We start from the raw sequence: 20,073 nt of genomic DNA, 5'->3' as shown, positions 1-20,073 counted from the left end.
CCCCCCGCCTCCCAGCCGTGCAAATCTCGCGAGGAAACACGCGGTTTCACTAGTGTGTTTACACCGATCACTACTAATCCGGACCGAACCGATCCGGATTAAGGGGCCGGAGGCGGGTCCTGGGCACCAGCGGTTCCGACCCCCCCACCCCCGCCCTCGGCGCCGCACCCGAGTGGCCCCCGGCCGAGCGGGCCCCCACTCCCCGGCCCGACCCGGGCCCCTCTGCGCCTCCCTTGGCCTTTGTCCGGCGCCAGGAGGCCGGTCCCGCGCCCCCCGCGGCCGCCCGGGCCCGGGCCCGCGTCAGGCGCCTGGCTCCGTACGCGAGCTCGGGGATCTGCGGCCTCCGCGGCCCCCCTCCCCCGCCCGCCCTCTCGTGGAGCCCGGCGCCGGCGGCGGCTGCCCGGGCAGGGGGGTTGCGGGGCGCTCAGGAGAGGCCCCGGCTCCGCCCCGGGCCTGCCCAGGGGGAGAGCGGAGCGGTCAGCAGCCGGGTCGGGTCGGGGCCCCTCCCGAGAGGAGCGTGGAGCGGCAGCGGCGGCAGGTGAGGAGCCGAGCCCGGGCCGGCGGAGGGCGCCGGGCCTGGGAGAGTAACCGTCCCGGGGACCCCTCGGCCTGAGGAGGCTGCCACCCGGGCCGGCGTCGGGCCGCAGCTCCTTGGCACCGAGGCGGGAGGCGCTCCCCGAGGGCTGCGGGTCGCGGAGGGGCTGTGTCGAAGATGGGCCAGGCCCAGGCCTGGGAATGGGGCGGTCGGCCTGGCGAGAGAGGGGACTCCGGGGAGCCGGAGGCCTCCGCAGCCTCCCGGGCGCCCCCGACACTGTCCCCCGCTCCCTCCTTGACAGGTGGGCCCAGAGTTAGGGGAAAGTTTGGAGCCGGCGAGGGGCGTCGGGACCAGGCCCCTTCGGTCCTGCTTCCCGGGTTGGGGCTGCTGGGAGGATCCCGGTCCCAAGGCTCGCCGGAAAGAGATGGGATGGAGATTTTTCTCAACATGAGTTGACATTAAATGGGATAACTGCTGGGGCCTCCTTTTCCGGACCAGGCCTGGGGATGGAGGTTTGGGAAATGTTTCCAGGGACCTTGGGATTGGGGAGAGACTGCAACCTCTGCCATTCCGACCTCGATTAGGCAGGGCGAGTGGCGAGCAAGGCCACTTACCCACTTAGGGAAAACTCAGTTTTCTTCCCAGTCTTTTTTATTTTAGAGATGCCTTTCTGCCCTTCTAACAATGTCCTAATTCCTTCTCCAACTAGTACTTGCTATGTGTGAGTGAAACTTTGTCACCCTTTGCCCCGGGCTCTCTCAGTCCAGGAAGGGAAATGAAAGTTAGGACTTGTGGAGGGGATGTTACTGGAAATCGTGGAGTTATTAGATTGCAGAGGAGGTTTGATTCATGTTTTCGGTGAACTTTAAAAATTAAGCCAGTCTAACACAGTCGGTGATGTGGTCCAAGGGTTTCTATGACATGATGTTTCCCCACGTTTTACATTGAAGAGCTTTGCTGTGCATGGTGCAAGTGTTCGCTCTTCCAAAGGTTGGCCGGACTGGCTCCGAGTGTCTGCATTATTGGTCGGGGAAGGAGTTTAAAAATGGTGTCGTCCTGCCCCTCCCTGCCTGGGAGTGCTAAAAGCAGACCTCCAGAGTGGAGGGAAACCTACTGCTTCAAGGAGTGGTCAGAAAAAAGATTTTGCGAAGGAATTGTTGCAGCGTTAATATTAATTTCCTGAGTGAATGTAGGTTGACGGTTTATCTTGGGTTCTTCATTAACTTTAAAATGAGCGAATTCCAGTTCATTAGCTCCTATGAGCTGTCAGGGAGAGGGGCTATGCAGTAGGGTTACTTGAAGTTATTTGCAGCTTCTGATTCATTCTGTATTCATTTGAAATTATTAATGAATTATAATTTTAGCTTAAGAACTAGTTCTTATGTGTTTGGGAGAGAAACGTCTGAAAGCACTTAGATGGAAAGGCGGATGGAAAGAGCGGCTGTGTCCAGGTTTGCCCTTCTTTCCCCTCCGCTTACCTTTTGCAGAGATAGTTTGCTGTTTCTTCTTATTTACTTAGTTTTTATTTATGAGACAGGGTCTCATTGTGAAGTTCTGGCAGACTAGGCTGCCCTCAAATTTATGGCTGTATGCTGCTTATATGGGATTACAAGGGTGGGAATGGGTCTCTCTTCCCCAGTAAAGATCAAACTAGAAATTCAGGAAAAAGACCCTCCTAGAAGAGAGCTTGAGCTGCTATGTAATCTAAAATAGCTATTGATAACGTCAGATAACTTTAATGAATATAACACTTGAATGTCTATTTTCTTGGAGGTTTACTAATTCCTGTGAGCTTTCTTACACATGAAACTTTTTCTACCATTTAGTTGTTCATGGCTTCTTGACCCTCTTTCCTCCTGTAGAAATGATGGAAGAATTGCATAGCCTGGACCCACGAAGGCAGGAATTACTGGAAGCCAGGTTCACTGGAGTCGGCGTTAGTAAGGTGAGTACTGGCAAAGACGGATATTCACAGTACGGCTTGGACACATTTAGGAATGGAATAGAAGGTTTGGGTGGCAGGACATGCTGGTTACAGAGGAGATTTGTTTCGTGGACCAGTAAACTTTGAAATCTTGCCAGTCATTCCTATATGTTTAAGGGTTAGTTTGGGAGAGTATGCGTCTTTCCCCTTTGAATAGAGCGGAAGCTTCCTGAGGGACTTGTTGCAAGGATACTGGTTGGATGTGGGTCTAGAGTCTCTTCTGTGTTTTGTTAAAATTTCTCAGTTATTCAGGAAGAAAGTCATTGTAAATCTTTCACCCACTGGGTCTGTTGGGGTTACATACAGAGCACTGTGGGATCTTCACACACGGGGTCTGTCGACGTTACCTACAGAGTGCTGTTGGCTCTGGTGAAATCTGTCAGTTCTCCAAGTCTGCAACTAGCAGATTTCTCCCGGTTCTTTCCTTAGACTGCTTTTTCACTCTCCTTAATTACTACTAGTAAAGTGTTTTCATCCTTTTAATTTGTTTTTTATCTATATGAGTGCTTGCTTGCATGCATGTGCATGCATGTTTAGCGCCTGTAGAGGCCAAAAGAGGGCATCACATGTGCTGAAATTAGGTTTAGAGGGGTGTGAACTGCCATGTGGTCCTGGTACCTGAACCTGGTCCTCTGGAAGAACAGTGTTACCTGATGCACTGTCTGTCTGGTTCCTACTACTTTCGTTCTTGTGGAAGTGTAAACTGAGATCAAGCCCACATCATTGGGCAGGTGGAATGTCGCTCACACTGTTCTGGCTTTCTGTGTGTCTTTCTGTACCTGCTTATTTACCCTCTCTTCTCAAGGGATGGATTTAGTGCGTTATATATGTCTGTTTGTAATGTTTTCTTTAAAAGCTTCGCTCCACCCAAGGTTGTCATTTTACTTGAGCTTGAGATAAGTGATATGTGCATGTTAATCTCTGATTTGTGTAATTGATTTCCGTCTTTTTAAAGTAATGCTGTGTCTTACAGACTTGTTAACTTTCATTCTCTGGCCAGCTGTTTCTTCAACAAGAAGGTGTATGTTAGGTTTATACTTGGAAAATCTTAACTTTGATGGATCACAATTTTAGTGAGCTGGGATAGTTTGGTAGTTTTTACTTATTTGAAAAGCACATAGTACCTGTTGTCTACTGGGCATTGTACAGGTGTTGTGGACGATATCTCAGTGCAGTGCCTTTAAACCTGCAGAAAAGGGAAGAGAAATAAGAAATACTACAATGAGAACTATATTAGAGCTCTGATAAGAAAACACAAGATTTGTTACCTTAATAGCTAATAAGTCTTGGTTTTTGAGATAAGGTCTCATGTAGTTTAGCCTGGCCTGGAACTTGCTATGTAGCCCAGGCTAGCCTTGAACTCTTTGATTTTTTTGCTTCCATCTCTCAAGTACTGGGAGCCTCCCAAGGGTGAGCTGCCACTTCCAGCTTTAGTGGTCCTTTTAGTTTTTGTTTTGTTTTTGAGATGGGTAGGCAAGGTTTGCCTGTGATTGATTACAGGCCACCCCAGGCTGGTAAGCACTGGGATACAGGCATGTACCCTTCTACCTGGCTGGAATTAGGTGCTTGAATACTTAGTCTTCAGATACTCTAGTAACTGACTTTTGGTGGCACTTTGGAGTGGCTAAACCCCTGATTGTTACATACTGAAGATGAACTTGCAGACTTAAATTATTTGTTCAAAGGGAAGTGGCCTCAGAAAGAAGTGCACAGTATTATTTGAATATTAAGTTTATATCTGGGCCAATGATGACACACTTATTTTTCCTGCCCTAGAACTCTTATTGATCTTCCTATCTCAGTTTTCTGGGTGCTGGTACTACATGAGTGACCATACTAGGACTTGTTTCTAATTGTTGATGGATTGATTGATTTTTGTGGTATAAAGGATCAAACCTAGGGCCTTGTATATGCTAGGGAAGCACCTTACCATTGAGTTGTGTCTCTAGTCCTTTGGGTTTTTTTGGTGGTGGTGTTTTTTGAGATGGTCTCGTTTTGCAGCCCTGCTTTCCAGGTGCAGGATTAAAGGCATGTGTCAGTACACCTAGCCAGCTGTTTTTAACTTACTATGTAGCTCAGGCTTGAACCAGTGATCTTCCTGCCTTAGCTTCTTGAGGTCTGGGATTACACTGTTGTATGTGCCTCCCTCTTTCTCTCTCTCTCTCTCTCTCTCTCTCTCTCTCTCTCTCTCTCTCTCTCTCTCTCTTTCTTTCTTCTTTAATATACATTGGTATCTTGCCTACATGTATGTCTGGATGAGGGTGTTGGATCCCCTGTAAGTAGAATTACAGACATTTGTGAGCTGCCATGTGAGTGCTGAGAATTGAACCTGGATCTTCTGGAAAAGCAGCAAGTGTTCTTACCCACTGAGTCATCTCTCCAGACCCTCTCTGTTTTGTCTTTTAACTTATGTCATTTATTTATTTATCTATCATATTTATTTTTATTTTTTTGGAAACAGGATCTTACTGTACAACCTAGACTGTCCTGAAACTTGGTTTGGGCTAGTCTCAAATTCATGGTCCTCTTGTCTCTCTTCAGGTGCTGGGATTATAGTTGTGTTCAGTTAAGGCTCATAATTAAATCTATTCACATGGTTTCCTACTAAGAAAATTTGTATTTAAACTTTGTGTAGTTTTTACTAATCTTTGTTGGGATGGTTTCTTCCCCCCCGCCCCCCCTTTTTTTTTTTGGTTTTTCAAGACAGGGTTTCTCTGTAGCTGTGGAGCCTGTCCTGGAACTAGCGCTTGTAGACCAGGCTGGCCTCGAACTCACAGAGATCTGCCTGCCTCTACCTCTTGAGTGCTGGGATTAAAGGCATGCACTACCACCACCCAGCTGGCTTCTTTCCTTTTATGTGTAGCTGCATAATGGTTATATCAAAGTTTACCTTTGAAATAGGTCCTGGTGATGGGAATGAATGACATCGTGATTTTACTTCCCAGACTTCAACTTAAAATCATGTAAACAAGTTGTGGGGAAACTTTTATGTACACATGGGAAACTGAGGTAGTAAGATCACAAGTTTGAAGCCAGCCTGGAGTACATGGTAAGACCCTGTCCTAGAGAACAGACAAAAACCCAAAACCTCAAAAAATACTTTCCCATATAGTGTCTGTTTGATAGGAAGTTCATCAGTACTCAGTTGCTTTTATGCCATTAATTGTATATTTTGACATGTCTATCATGGTGAGTACACTTATTTCAATAAATGTATTATTTAGTGATCAGCATAAAACAGTTGATTTTTGTCAAGAGACTTGAAAGAAAAGTTACTGCATTGTTTACAGAGACAGGAAGAGGAAAAGATAACTTTTTTTATATAGAACATTTTTTGAGAGAGTCTCATGTAGTTGAGGGTGGCCTTAAACTCACCAAGTAGTTAAGGATGACCTTGAACTCCTGATTCTCTTGCCCTTGCTGCCTTCAAGTGCTGGGATTACAAGAGGGGGCCCCCACATCCAGCAAAGATAGCACTTTCCTTTACTGCTTCTCTTCCTATGAGGGTTAGGGCTAGGCATTATATCTCTTAGGTCATTGATTGAAATGAGGCCGTGGGATTGGGTAAAAAGGAGGCTTTTGGTGAGACTTCTCTTCGTGGTTTTACACAACTTGTTATGGGTCATGCTTTCCCAGTGAGGATGTCACTGTTGTTCATAGCTTTCAGTTTGTTAAGATCAAGAAAGGTTTCCGCCCTTGCTGCTCCAGAGAGAGCAGAGTGATAGCCTGTGATGGTGCCATCTAGTGGGATCTTTGCAGTCTCTTGAGTTCTTCTAAGTGCTCAGGATACTTTGAATACTTCCTGATGCCCATAGTAGGACGACAGTCAGTGCCATTGTAGACTGTTTCCAAATGGCCAAGCAGGCTATAAATTGTTGCAGTATTTGAGCTTTCTGGTTATTGTAGATCTTCTATCATATTGCTTTCACTCCTTTACACCTGAAAGTCAGTATGAGTTATAGAATTTTGGTTAAAACAAAATGGCCAAATTGCCATATTTCTTTCTTATATTCAAGTGCTTCTTGTTTGTATTTTGACATTTAATTTTACAGTTTTTTGGGTTCTTGCACAGCACTCTAATGCATTAATTTTGTCAAAATTATTAGATTTATTTAATAATAGTTAATAAGCCAGAATTAATTTGTTTAGGGTTTGGTATACATTGTGTAGTTTTGGTTTGAGAGATTGATGTTTTCTGTCAGTTGGTAATCAGGAAAAGAAGTGTTACCTACTCCAAGAAGCCTATAGGGCACGTCCTTTCCATGTGACTGCTGCCTTTTTTGGTTGAGACAGGTTTTCCCTGTGTAGCCCTGGCTGTCCTGGAACTCACTCTGTAGACCAGGCTGACCTCAAACTCAGAGATCCACCTGCCTCTGCCTCCCGAGTGCTGGGATTAAAGGTGTGTGCTACCATGCCTAGTTCAAGATCTCTTTCTTTAAGCACTGGATAATTCACTTTTCATAATGTAAAACTGACTATATCTTTTTTCAATTAAGACTTGTCACAGTTTTTATTAATTATTCTGCTCCTGGTTAGCAATTTAAATGTGTGTTGTCTCTGATTCTGGAGATGGAAGGGTAGGTGGATTCCAACCTTTCTTGTACTATTGCTTGTACCTGGTTGAATATACTTAAAATATTTTTCATTACATTTATTTATGTGTACAGAATTGGTGCATGTGCCATTTCACACTTGTAGAGATCAGAGGACAACTTGTGGGAATTGGTTCTCTCCTTCTACCATGTGAATCCCCGAACTAAACTGAGGGCAGTACTTTCATCTGCTGAGCCATCTCCTGACCCCCTTGCTGTATATATTTGTAAGATATATAGAGGTTAATTTATATCTTTAAAAGAGAGATGTTGTTTAACAGATCTGTACTTAACTCAGTGATTTAGTAGATACTCTCCATTCTCTTTTTACAAGCTGTGTTGTCAAACATGGAATTGCTCCCATCAGTTGAGTTATAGACTCGCTAAGGATTACTTTATTACAGTGTGCTTTGTAATTGCATAATATCGATTTGTATAAACAATGAAATATGATTGTAAAGTCAAAGATTTTTTTATTTCTTTGCAAACTAGGTTAACTGCCCCAGAAAGCCTAATTAAGGTATCAATAAGGAGATATGTACACATCTGTAAATATATTTGTATATACATACATACAAGTTGGTTTATGAAGTGATGGGTTCCATTATAGCGATTTCATGCGTGGACACCATTATACTTTGCTTGTTTTCATCTTCTTCTCCAGCTGTAACTTTTTTGATACTTTGAGACAGGCTTTCTCTGTGTAGCCCTGGCTGTCCTGGAACTTCTTATGTAGACCAACCAGGCTGGCCTTGAACGCACAGAGTTCCAGCTGCCTCTGGATTAAAAGTGTGCGTTAGCTCCCACCGCCAGCCTACTGCAGTTTTTTTTTTCATATGGGAGAATCTTCGTTAGGTCTTTGGCAATTATCTTTTACGCTTTCACTTTGCTTTTTAAAGAAATCAAAACTGGAAATTGTAGATAAATTATGGGTGTAGTTTTATTAAGATTACACTTCATGGTTTTTTTTTTTTAAAGATTTTATTATGTATACATTGTTCTGTCTGCATGTGCACCTGCAGGCCAGAAGAGGGCACCAGATCTCATAGATGGTTGTGAGCCACCATGTGGTTGCTGGGTCTTGACTCAGGACCTCTGGAAGAGCAGACACTGCTCTGTTACCCTGAGCATCGCTCCAGCCCACTTCATGTATTTGTAACTCCAAAGGCCTTTCTCAAAAAATTGATAAAAGAATAAACATTTAAGGAGCTTGAAATGAAGCTGAATTGGTAGAGAGCTTGCCTATTGTTTGTGAGGCCCTACATTTAACCTCCAGCACCCCATAAACCAGACATGGTGATACAGGCCCGAGGTCCTAAGCAGTCCAGAGGTGGAGGCAAGAGGATCAGAAAGTTAGGGTCATCTTTGGCTACATAGCAAGTTCAGAACCAACTTGGGCCGTGTATCAAAGAAAGAAAAAAATGTATATTTAAGGTTAGGGATGTAGCTCAGTGGTAGAGTACTTTGCTATCATTTGCCTAAGCCCTGGGTTTAATTATGTTTGTTTTCCATTGTGGTAGCAGAATTACCTGTGAAAAATCGACAGAGAGGAAATATTGATTTCTGTTTACTGTTTCAGTCTGATTTTTTGACTCTGTTGTTTCTTGGCTTATATAGTGCGACAGAACATCATTGTAGAGAAGGCTTGGAGCACAGCTGCTTACCTCATGATGGCAGGAAGCAGAGCAAGAAAGGATGCAGAGACAAGAAACTTGACCTTATTAGCCTAAGTCCCCCATGTTTCTATCACCTTCCAAGAGCCTGTCAGGAAACCATCAGTGATTAAAATCCCCATCCAAGATGACCCAGTGGGTCAAGGTGCTTGCCACCGAGCATGATGGCCTGAGTTTGTTTCTTGAGACTCAGATGGTAGAAGAAGAGAAACAGTTCCCACAGCTTGTTGTCTGACTGCCACACACCCACCATAGCGCATGTGTACCGCCCCACACATGTACACACAGCCTCGTGTGTACATATATATAAATACAGGTAATACATTAAAACAAATAAAAAATAAAACAGCCAAGTAGTGGTGGCGCACACTTTTAATCCTAGCACTTGGGAGGCAGATGCAGGTGGATCTCTGAGTTTGAGGCCAACCTGACTTTATACACACAAACACACACACACACACACACACGTATATGGTTCCAGGATAGCCAGGTCTATACAGAGAAACCCCATCTTGGAAAAAGAAAAACCAAACCAAAACTACCCCTGTCGATGAGGTCAGAGCTCTTTCGATCCACTCTCCAAATCCCCACCTTTGAACATGGCTGAAATGGGTACCAAGTTGTCAATACACTGTTTGGGAAATCTTTTTGGTTCAAATTATTATGAATTCTTAGTATTACCAAAATTTTTTCTTTTGCTACTTTTTATAAAACTTATTTTGCTTAATGTGTTTTAGTGTTTTCCTGCATATGTTGTGAACGGTGTGCATACCTGGTGCCCTCAGGTCAGAAGAAGGCATCTGGTCCCCTGGACCTGTGAGCCACCATGTGGGTGCTAGGGACTGAACCTGGGCTCTCTGCAAGAGCAACAAGTGCTCTTAACTGATGAGCCATCCCTCCAGTCCCTACTTACATTATTTATAGCACAAGGTTCAAAGCAGGATTTCCTGTCACTTAGCAAAATCAAAGGTGGAAGTGTTGAAGAGTTCCTCCCAAGCACCTGGAGGTCGTAAGAACACCCCTTCCTCAGGATGTCAGCTGGGAAATGGCCCCTGACAGAGGCTCCACAGACACTCAGATGCCATTATTCCCCTTGAGGAGAACAGTGAGAAGGGACCACACCCAGCTCTGGTTAGACATTCTAAAAATGCCGGTATTACAGTACTCTTGCTTTAGTGGTTCCCAATGTCCTTTCTGCTTTAAAGGTCTTCTATCCTTTCTGCTCTTATTGCTGATTTTTTTTTTTAGATTTATTTATTTATTATGTATACAAAATTCCTTCCATGTATGTTTGTATGCCAGAAGAGGGCACCAGATCTCATTATAGATGGCTTTGAGCCAACATGTAGTTGCTGGGAATTGAACTCAGGACCTCTGGAAGAGCTGTCAGTGCTCTTAACCTCTGAGCCATCTCTTCAGTCCTTATTGCTGATTTTTACAGTAGTTCCAATATGTGTCTTTATCAAAGTCTGATGTGGTAACACCTTTGCCCACATTTAGACCAGTCTACAACCTTGAAGAGACAGTAAGACCCTGTCTCAACCCATGCTGTACAGCACTCATTGTTGTAGAAAACCAGTGTTCATTTTCTTTAATTAAAAGAAAGTTATGTGTATATGTATGTGTATGTGAGTGCAGCTGCCCGCAGGTGTCCCTAGTGTTATAGTTGGCGTGCCTGACGTGGGTGTTGGGAACTGAACTTGGGTCCTCTGTAAGAGTAGTGCATACTCTAAACCTTTAAGCTGTTTCTCCAGCCTCTGAGTATTTTTATAACCCAGTGTCTGAGAGACAGGAGAATAATTGAGTTCAGGATTGCCATGCCCACTTGTATTTACGTGGGCTAGAGGATCTTGACTCTGTCCATACCCTTAAGTGCTTTAACCTGTGAGCTGTCTCTCTAGCCCCGTGGTTCTCAATTTTACTAATGCAACCCTTTAATACAGTTCCTTATGTTGTGGTGACCCCATTTTATTACGGGGGCTGGAGAGATGGCTCAGAGGTTAAGAACGCTGGTTGCTCTTCCAGAGGTCCTGAATTAATTCCCAGCAACCATATGTTGATTTCTAACCATCTGTAATGAGATCTGGAGCCCTCTTCTGACGTGTAGGTGTGCATACAGACAGAACATTGTATACATAATAAATAAATCTTTTAAAAAATCATTTTTTTGCTACTCTAGTGAGTCATATTGTAACTATCTATTTTCCGATGGTTTTAGTTTCCCCCTGTGAAAGAGTCGTTCAGCTCCCAAAGGGTTGTGCCTCACAGGTTGAGAACTGCTGCTCTAGTCCTTCTTCAGTTTGCAGTGCTGGGGGTGAAAACCATTGAGTTACATCCCTAGCCGTGAAAGTTTCCCAAAATAAAAAATTTTAAACAGGACATGTGGCTAGCAGGCTGGCCCAGCAGCAAGGTCCTCAGCCTGATTCGTTCGTTTCATTTGTTTTCTGTAGTCCACACTAGGGTTTCAGTGTGCTTCAGGCTTCAGGAGAGCCTTCAGTAGCTATGCTGTCTAAAATTTTACAAACAACAAAATTCATTCTTTTCTTGTTATGTAGCCTAGGCTGGCTTTCAACGTAAACCAAACTTTGGCTTCAGACTAAGAGATATCCACCTGCCTGCATAGCTTGAAGGCACAGGCTACCACACCTGACCCAAAATTCATTCTTAATTTTTGAATATTCCACAGCAGGAATATCACCTGTATAACTGGTCTATTTGATCCGTTGTTAAACAGTAGAGATAACATCCTAGAAAATTAGTCTACAGCAGTCCCACCTTAACACACAGGGACAAATGCCCTGGTGGATACCTGAAACCCTTTCTAGCTTACCTGACCACTGTGACTGTTAGTTCTTGTTGTTAAGGTGTGAGAGCAAAACCAGTACCTTTTCCCCCCTTTTTTATAGCTTCATAGGAGACCCATCTTGGCAACCTCAGCATAACAAATTTTAGCAAATTCAGTGTACAAGTTTTTTTCTTCTTTCTGTATTAACTTATGAACTTCACCTTTTCACTTAGAGGATACACTTTACAGCTTCTCCTTGTACCCCAGTTGGCTGACATCATTCCTCTTGGGTTTGGAGCCAGTAAGTAAAATGAGTGAGGAAGCCAGAGCACTGCAGTGCCGCCAGCAGTCAGTGCTCACCGAGAGGACTGCTGAGTAACAGGTGTCGGTGTGAGGGAGGACACAGCTGCTCACGTGCAAGGTAGGACAGACTCCACGGGATGAGATTTCATCAGCTTACTTAGAACAACATGCAGTTTAAAACTTTAAGAATTACTTCTTCCTGGACTTTTCCACTGAATAATTTAGACTATAGTTGAATGAAAGTAACTACGTCTGTGGAAAGCAAAATCATAACTAAAAATAGAAGGTAAGGGGGCTGGAGAGATGGCTCAGAGGTTAAGAGCACTGGCTGCTCTTCCAGAGGACCTGAGTTCAATTCCCATGGTGGCTTACATCCATCTATGATGAAATCTGATGCCCTCTTCTGGACTGGAGGCATATGTACAGGTGGAACACTGTTTATGTAATAAATAAATTCAGAGAGAGAGAGAGAGAGAGAGAGAGAGAGAGAGAAGGTGACTGTGTGCAGGAAGAAAGCAAAAAGCTACTTAGCAATGAGAACCTTGGTAACATGCAAAGTTAATACACCAAACTGAGAAGAAAGCCTTTCTCTGACTCCTAGATTCTGTGACTGCTATAAAATGCAAGAAGTGTGTCCCAGGAGGATCCCATGGCTTGTGTCAGTTCTGTCAGCAAAGGTATACGGTATAGCAGCATGGGTGTGGGCACTATTGCACACTTGGTTGTTGAAAGGGCTTGGGCTGGCTGAATTAGCTCTGCTTCTGTAGGGCTTCATTTCACCCAGTCCCCCAAATCTGCTTACAGTTTGCAGTGGCAGACGAAGCTTTCCAGTAGAGGGGCATAAGGAGTGTCCCACAGTGTGTCCATACCTAGTATACTTGCTTGCTTGTTTTATTGTTTGTCTTGGTTTTTTTGAGACAGGGTCTTTCTATGTAGTCTGTCTTGGACCTAAGTGTGTCATTTTCACTAAGGCCCAAGTGTTTCACACGTTAGTATAATACCAACAGATCTGCTTTTTTTTCTTTTGAGATAGGGTCTCACTATATATCCTCAGCTGGCCTAGAGCATACTGGCCTCTTAACTCACAGATATCCTCCTGCCTCTGCTTTCTAAGTGCTGGATTAAAGGCATGTGCCACCATGCTTGGTACAAATCTATGTTATCATGTGAAATAGTCAGCCTTGGCCTTGGCCATTCTGTTAGGGGAGCAGCTAGGATGGTTTAACCCCCTCCGTTAATCACTTCAACAGCAGCGGTGGAGATTTGTCATAGAGATGACCTGCCTCTGGTTGTCATTCACCTCTCCATGAACTGTTTAGGTTTTTATAACTTTCTAGAAGTTCAGAAGCCTAGATCTGACTTTCCCTAAGAATTCTGGCTGTATATAAATCATTTCCCCCTACTTTTGACACAAATTTTGACTCTTTTGCTATTGAATGACCGGGATACAGATTCCTTGTCTCGTTTCCCTTGTGCAATAATAATAATAATAATAATAATAATAATAATAATAATAAAGTCAAGCCGGAGCCAGGCGGTGGTGGCGCACGCCTTTAATCCCAGCACTCGGGAGGCAGAGGCAGCCGGATCTCTGTGAGTTCGAGGCCAGCCTGGTCTACAAGAGCTAGTTCCAGGACAGGCTCTAAAAAAGCTGCAGAGAAACCCTGTCTCGAAAAACCAAAAAAAGAAAAAAAAAAAGTCAAGCCGGGGTGAGAGAGATGGCTCATTGGTTAAAAGTGCTTACTGTTCTTACAGAAGAACCGGAGCCCACATGGAAGCTTCCATCTACCTGGAACTAACTCCAGTGCCAGAGGGTCCCGTGTTCTCTAGCTTTAAGAGCTCCTGAACATGGTGCACAGGTATTCACGCAAGCTTATAGCCATACACATTCCTTTTAGAAATCTAGAAATAAAGAAATGACAAGCCAGCACCTCAATTTCCTCCTTCCCGTTAGTCACTTTTCCTTTCAAATCGGGCTAGGACGGAAGAAGCCTGCCATGTGTCTGTTCCTCATTGTAATTCCTCCCCTACACAGGCAAGTTTCCTTTAGCCCAGTGACTTTTTTTTTCCAAGACAGGGCTTCTCGGTGTATCCCGGGTTGTCCTTGAACTTGCTCTATAGACCGGGCTGGCCTCGAACTTACATAGATCTGTCTTCCTCTGCTTCCTGAGTGCTGGGACTAAAGGTGTGCACCACCATGCCTGGCTTAGCTCAGTGGCTTTCAACCTTAATGCTACGATTCTTTAATACAGTTCCTCATGTTGTGGTGACTCCCTTAGCCCTAAAATTATTTTCATTGCTACTTCATAGCTGTAATTGTGCTGTTGTTAAGAATTTTAATGTAAATATTTTTGGAGATACAGGTTTGCCATGGGTTGAGAATTGCTGCTCTAGGCAGACAGCTCAGCCTCAGTTGTGTATGTGATCACTAATAGTATGGGCCACACAAGTACTGCCACAGCTTCCTTACAATTTCAGAGGTGCAGTATTTTTTCTAGTCCTTAGGCCATTTTCAGGACATACTTGCACTCATGGTAGACCATGTCACCTCATGCCACTGTTTTTTTTTTTTTTTTTTTTTTTTTTTGGTTTTTCGAGACAGGGTTTCTCTGTGGCTTTGGAGCCTGTCCTGGAACTAGTTCTTGTAGACCAGGCTGGTCTCGAACTCACAGAGATCCGCCTGCCTCTGCCTCCCGAGTGCTGGGATTAAAGGCGTGCGCCACCACCGCCCGGCTCATGCCACTGTTAAGGAAGATGACAGTCCTTGGGATTGACATCCTGACTCCTCTTTGATTCTGTCAGGTTCCTGTTAAGATGCAGGTATTGCCATATTTCTGTTTTGTGACAGCAGAGGTCATGGCAAGCCTAGAGGAAATCGTTATATTACATGTTTAATGAGACGGTGCCAGGGAGCTGGAGAGATAGCTTGGTGGTTAAGAGCACTTGCTGTTCTTGTAGAGGACCTCTGTTTCATTCCTGGCACTTAACAGTTTGTAACTCCAACTCCAGGGGATCCAATGTTCTCCCCTGGCTTCCTGGGCACTGGGTACGCACATGGTGCGTGGACATTCATGCAAGTGAAACGCTCATATACATAGAATAAAATTTAAATGGTGGAATGAAAAGACAGTGCCAGTAGGGACTGGAGCTTTGCTCGTGTGGTAGAGCACTGCCTGTGATGCGGGAAGTGCCTAGAGGCCCAGCACCACAGAGACTGGGCGTCGTGGCCGGTGACTCACAAGTGTAAAGTCATCCTCAGCTATGTAGGGAGTTCAAGACCATTCTGGGCTTCCTGATACCCTGTCTTAAGAAGAAAGTGTCAGGAGTGGTGGAATTCCCCCGTGTTTGTAGCATATGATAGGCTGAGATAGGATTGTGAGTTCTAAGGCCAGCCTAGGCCGCATAGTAAGACCCTGTTTAAAAACAAACAAACAAACAAACAAAAGATTGCCAGACTAGACCATACAGCTCCAGTTGCAGGTTTTTTAATGGAAACCCACATTTTTAGAAATATACTTAAATTTAGATATAAATTTGTTTTATGTTGCTTTTACTTAAGCAGAAAATATAACAAACAGTACTTAATGTAGCAACTACTCTTTTTGTTGTTGTGTTTGTTTTGTTTTGTTTTTGTGTTTTGAGACAAGGTTTCTCTGTATAACTTTGGAGCCTGTTCTGGAACTCGCTCTATAGACCAGGCTGGGCTTGAACTCACAGAGATCCGCCTGCCTCTGCCTCCCCAATGCTGGGATTAAAGGTGTGCGCCACCACCGCCCAGTATTTGGAATAAAATAACATATTGCAAATAACTGTTGGGCCAAAGGGAATAGAACTGAATGAAAACAAAAGGATATTATATCAGAATTTGTGGCTCACAGTGCTATAGAGGGCATTTCACAGTTTCAAAAAAAGGTCTAAAATCACTGATCCAAGACTTTGCCCAGAGCTAGGGATAGAACAGTCTAAACAGAGACATTATAGAGTTGGGCATGGTGACACACTCAGGAGGCAGAGGCCAACCTGGTCTACATAGTGAATTCCAGGCCAGCTAGGATTGTATTGTGAAATGTTGTCTCAATTTAAAAAAAGAAAGAGAAAAGCAAAAGATAAAGTAGTTGGTATAAATGAAACAGAAACCAAGTATGCATAATAACCCTATTTATAGCCAGACCCTATCTCAAAACACAAAGCATGGCCCCTTGAGACCAAGCCTGGGTCTCACTCACATGGTGGGACAAGTTGTCCTCCGACCTTCATCTGTGTTCAGTCTTACACATATGCCCACACCTACAAATAATGCACAAAATAAACACAGTGGAGAAAAGATTTTTATTTTTACCTATGTGTATTTCTTTTTTTTTAAGATTTTATTTATTTATTATGTATACAACATTCTGCCTCCATGTATGCCCGCACACCAGAGGAGGGCGCCAGATCTCATTACAGATGGCTGTGAGCCACCATGTGGTTGCTGGGAATTGAACTCAGGACCTCTGGAAGAGCAGCCAGGTCTCTTAACCACTGAGCCATCTCTCCAGCCCCTATGTGTATGTCTTATGTGTTGGTATGTGCATGTGAATGCAGGGTCCCTTGGAAGCAAGGAGAAGGGTTACACATCTCCTGGAGCTGGAGTTAGCAAGCGGTAGTGAGCCACCTGCAGTGAGTGCTGGAACCAATTTCTGGGTATGGTGTTGAATGTCTCGTGACCCCAGCCCAGGCTGAGGCAGGACGGTCTAGAATTTAAGTCTAGGCCTAGGCTAACATAATGAAACTCTCTATAATCATAGTAATGATAATAATAAAATAATAAATTCTGTGTTTTAAGAGTTTGTACCAGGAGGACTCCTTTATATATGAATGTAATAATTAGATGCTGTCATAAAAAGACCTGACAGGACTGGAGAGCTGGCTCAGCCGGTAGAGTGCTTACTGCTTTTACAGGGGACCTCCAGCACAGTCAGCAGAATTGTTTCAGAGTATAGATTACTCAGGTGTCATTTGTGTGCGCACATGTATACTTACAAAGGCATGTTGGCATGCTTCTAAACAGTTACTTTGTTTTAGTAGCATTTGTGACCATGCAAATCAAAATGCAGCACTGTGGTGACCACAGCTTCCTGCCACCTCTTTGTAGTCATAACTATACCTCTCCTTCAGAGCCAAGCCCTGACCCACTCAGCTGTTTTCTGTCTTCAGTGATTGTGTTGGAGTTAATGTTTAAAATACCATGTGAGGTTTAAATTAAGGCTAACTCTTGCTTTTGGATATCTAAATATTTAAGGACTGTTTACTGCAAGACTTTTATTCTCAATTTCTATAATTAGTCTGTTGAATTGCTTTGCGCTTTTGTCAGAAATCAAATGGTTGCCTTAATATGGGTTTGTTTTTTATCAACTGTGCAAATTAAATAAAGAGCTAAAAGTGGAATGTTGTGTTTATGCAAATGCTGCATGAATGTTGATTGTTAGTGTTATTACAGTAAATGAATGAATGATGGCTTGTTGCTATGCTAAGACTCAGAGTCAGGCCTCATATAGTCTACTATTGCCCTATCCAATAACTTTATATTTTTTTGAGCTTTTACTAGTGTGTATTTGTGCCCATGTGAACGTATGATGCAAGCTTGTGGGTGCCTGTAGAGGGCAGAGAGGGCATTAGAGTCACAGGTGGTTGGTTGTAAGCAGCTCCTCCTCCTCCCCTTCTTCTTTTTCTTCTTGACAAGGTTTCTCTGTCTCAAACCCTAACTTCCTAACTGTCCTGGAACTTGCTTTGTAGACCTGGCTGGCCTTGAACTCACAGAGATCTGCCTACTTCTGTCTCCTGAGTGCTCAGATTAAGGGCATGTGCCACCACTTCCTGGCTATACTTTTAAGTTTGTTGTTTTTTTTTTTTAAGATTTATTTATTTATTATGTGTACGTTATTCTGTCTGCATGTATGCCTGCAGGCCAGAAGAGGGCACCAGATCTCATTACAGATGGTTGTGAGCCACCATGTGGTTGCTGATTCAGGACCTTTGAAGAGCAAAGCCAACTTTCCAGCCCTACTTTTAAGATCTTAAGTAAAAGTTTGAAAAAAAAATTGTGTGTACCCATTAGTGCATATGGTTATGTGTGTCACAGCACATATGTAGAGGTCAGAGGGCAGTTTTGGAATTAGTTTTCTCCTTCCTTTACATCGGATCCACTCTGCTTACCAGACTTGCACTGCAAGTGCCTTTACTTACTGAGCCATCTCCTTGCCCAGCTGTGTAATTCTAGAAGCATTGTAGTTAAAACACACATAGTATAAAATTCTGTGCTTTGGTTTTATTTGTTTATTTTGTTTCTTGGTTCTCTGAAGTAGGGTTTTGTTATTTAGTGCAGTTTGCTTAGAAACTCACAAATAGGCCAAGTTAGCCTTGAGTGAATGGTAGTCCTAATTCTTCAGCCACCTAAGTGCTGCGATTTCAGATGTTCATCACCACACCTAGCATATCGTAGTAGTTTTAAGTACATTAACATTGTTTGCTTTTGAGACAGGGTCTCACTATGTAGACCAGGCTGGTCGCAAACTCACAAAGATCTGCCTGTTTCTACCTTCTAAGTGATGGAATTAAAGGCATGTACCACTAGACCTAGTGTGTTCCAGTTTGTTCTTGCTCTCTGTCTCTCTCTTTCTCCCTCTCACACACGTTTATTTATGCATTTTATGTATATGAGTGCTCTCTGGATGTGTGCCTGCACACCAAAAGAGGGCATCAGCTCCCATTATAGTTGTGGTCAGCCATGTAATTGCTGGGATCTGAACTCAGAATCTCTCTAAGAGCAGCTGAGACATCTCTTCAGGTACACCCCACCCCATAGACGTAATTAAAGAAGTTCATGAGAGCCTGGAATAAAGGATAACATATTATTTGGGGAAAAGCTCACTGTGGGTGCTGGAAGGTGTGAACAGAACTCCGACCATCACCCAAGAGAGAGAGTGAGACACTTCCCATCTATGCTTATCAGTCCAGATGTAGTACCTCAGATCACACCCTAAGTGGCTGGTATCCAAAAGACTATTGGTTGAAAGAATTCCCACAACACTTCTCCCTTTTGTCTAAGTAAGAGGGTTCTAAACATAATATAAAACTATATACAGTAAGAAAAACTTTTGTCTGGGAGAAAGGGCAAAAACATACACAAATAGAACTACAACCAACATGAACAACATCAGGTAAGAAACAGATGCTAAATTTCCAGTCTAAGATAATTAGTAGATAACAGAAATTATTTTAATATTTATTTTATCCTAAGAAGTCTAAGTCTTATACTAAAAATGTCTTGGCTGAGTTATGAGAGGAAAGTAGACATGACCAACTAGTCTTTAACCCCATCAAAGACCTGAGAAGGAAACTAATATTACCTGAGTAAGCAGGAAGTACAAGCAAGTGACTTCCAAAAGGTGCAAGAAATGACAGATAGCTAGCTGCCTGAACAATCACCCAGAGTCTCTTTTGCAATGTTGGGGCAACCAACTTTGGCTAAGGCCTAGAGTATCTGGCCATTTTCAGAAGCAGGAAAATTTGCAAGATTGTCCTACTCTGCCTTGGCAAGGTTTGGCAGGTTTTTTTTTAATATTAATTTATTTATTATGTATACAACATTCTGTCTGTGTGTATGCCTGTATGCCAGAAGAGGGCACCAGACCCCATTACAGATTGTTGTGAGCCACCATGTGGTTGCTGGGAATTGAACTCAGGACCTTTGGAAGAGCAGGCAATGCTCTTAACCTCTGAGCCATCTCTCCAGCTCCATGGCAGTTGTTTTTGCTTGTATCCTGCTTGTCTAGTCTGGACAGCAAGCATATTATCAGTAGTTGAGACAAAGGCAGTTCTTTGCTGAAAAGCCAGTTTTGCCAAGAAGACAAGCTCCAAGTGGAGTGCCTTTGGTGCCTAACATTCTCTCTGGAATAGATTGGTGCTGTCAGGAGTAATCGTGTCTCATGTCAACAGGATCCTAAGTTATTTAAATGCCATATTCTACAGTTCTTTGAAGTGCTTGAAGATTACCTATGTATGTGGAGTACATCTCATTACATAGAGAACCTGACTAACAATGAAAAATATGACAAATATGTGACTATTAACCCATAATTTTTAATGCCTATATAACCTAAAGACTAAAGCTTTACATTATAAAAAATAAAGTCTTTAAACAGATGTACAGCAATGAGGAC

General features: G+C 43.4%; 1 protein-coding gene across 1 annotated transcript in view; it reads left to right on the top strand.

Moving 5' to 3' along the window:
* The first annotated feature begins 375 nt into the window (after window positions 1–375).
* Tlk2 (tousled like kinase 2) overlaps window positions 376–20,073 on the top strand; it is a 102,261-nt gene continuing 82,563 nt past the window's right edge. Inside the window, 2 exon segments of the mRNA XM_038328175.1 lie at window positions 376–538; window positions 2,398–2,480. Of these exon segments, the coding sequence (XP_038184103.1) occupies window positions 2,400–2,480 (81 nt within the window). The 5' untranslated portion in view covers window positions 376–538; window positions 2,398–2,399.

This window comes from Arvicola amphibius, chromosome 4 (genome assembly GCF_903992535.2).
Source record: "Arvicola amphibius chromosome 4, mArvAmp1.2, whole genome shotgun sequence".
Taxonomy (NCBI): domain Eukaryota; kingdom Metazoa; phylum Chordata; class Mammalia; order Rodentia; family Cricetidae; genus Arvicola; species Arvicola amphibius.
Note: the sequence above shows the minus strand (reverse complement) of the source record. Positions and strands in the feature narration are given on the sequence as shown.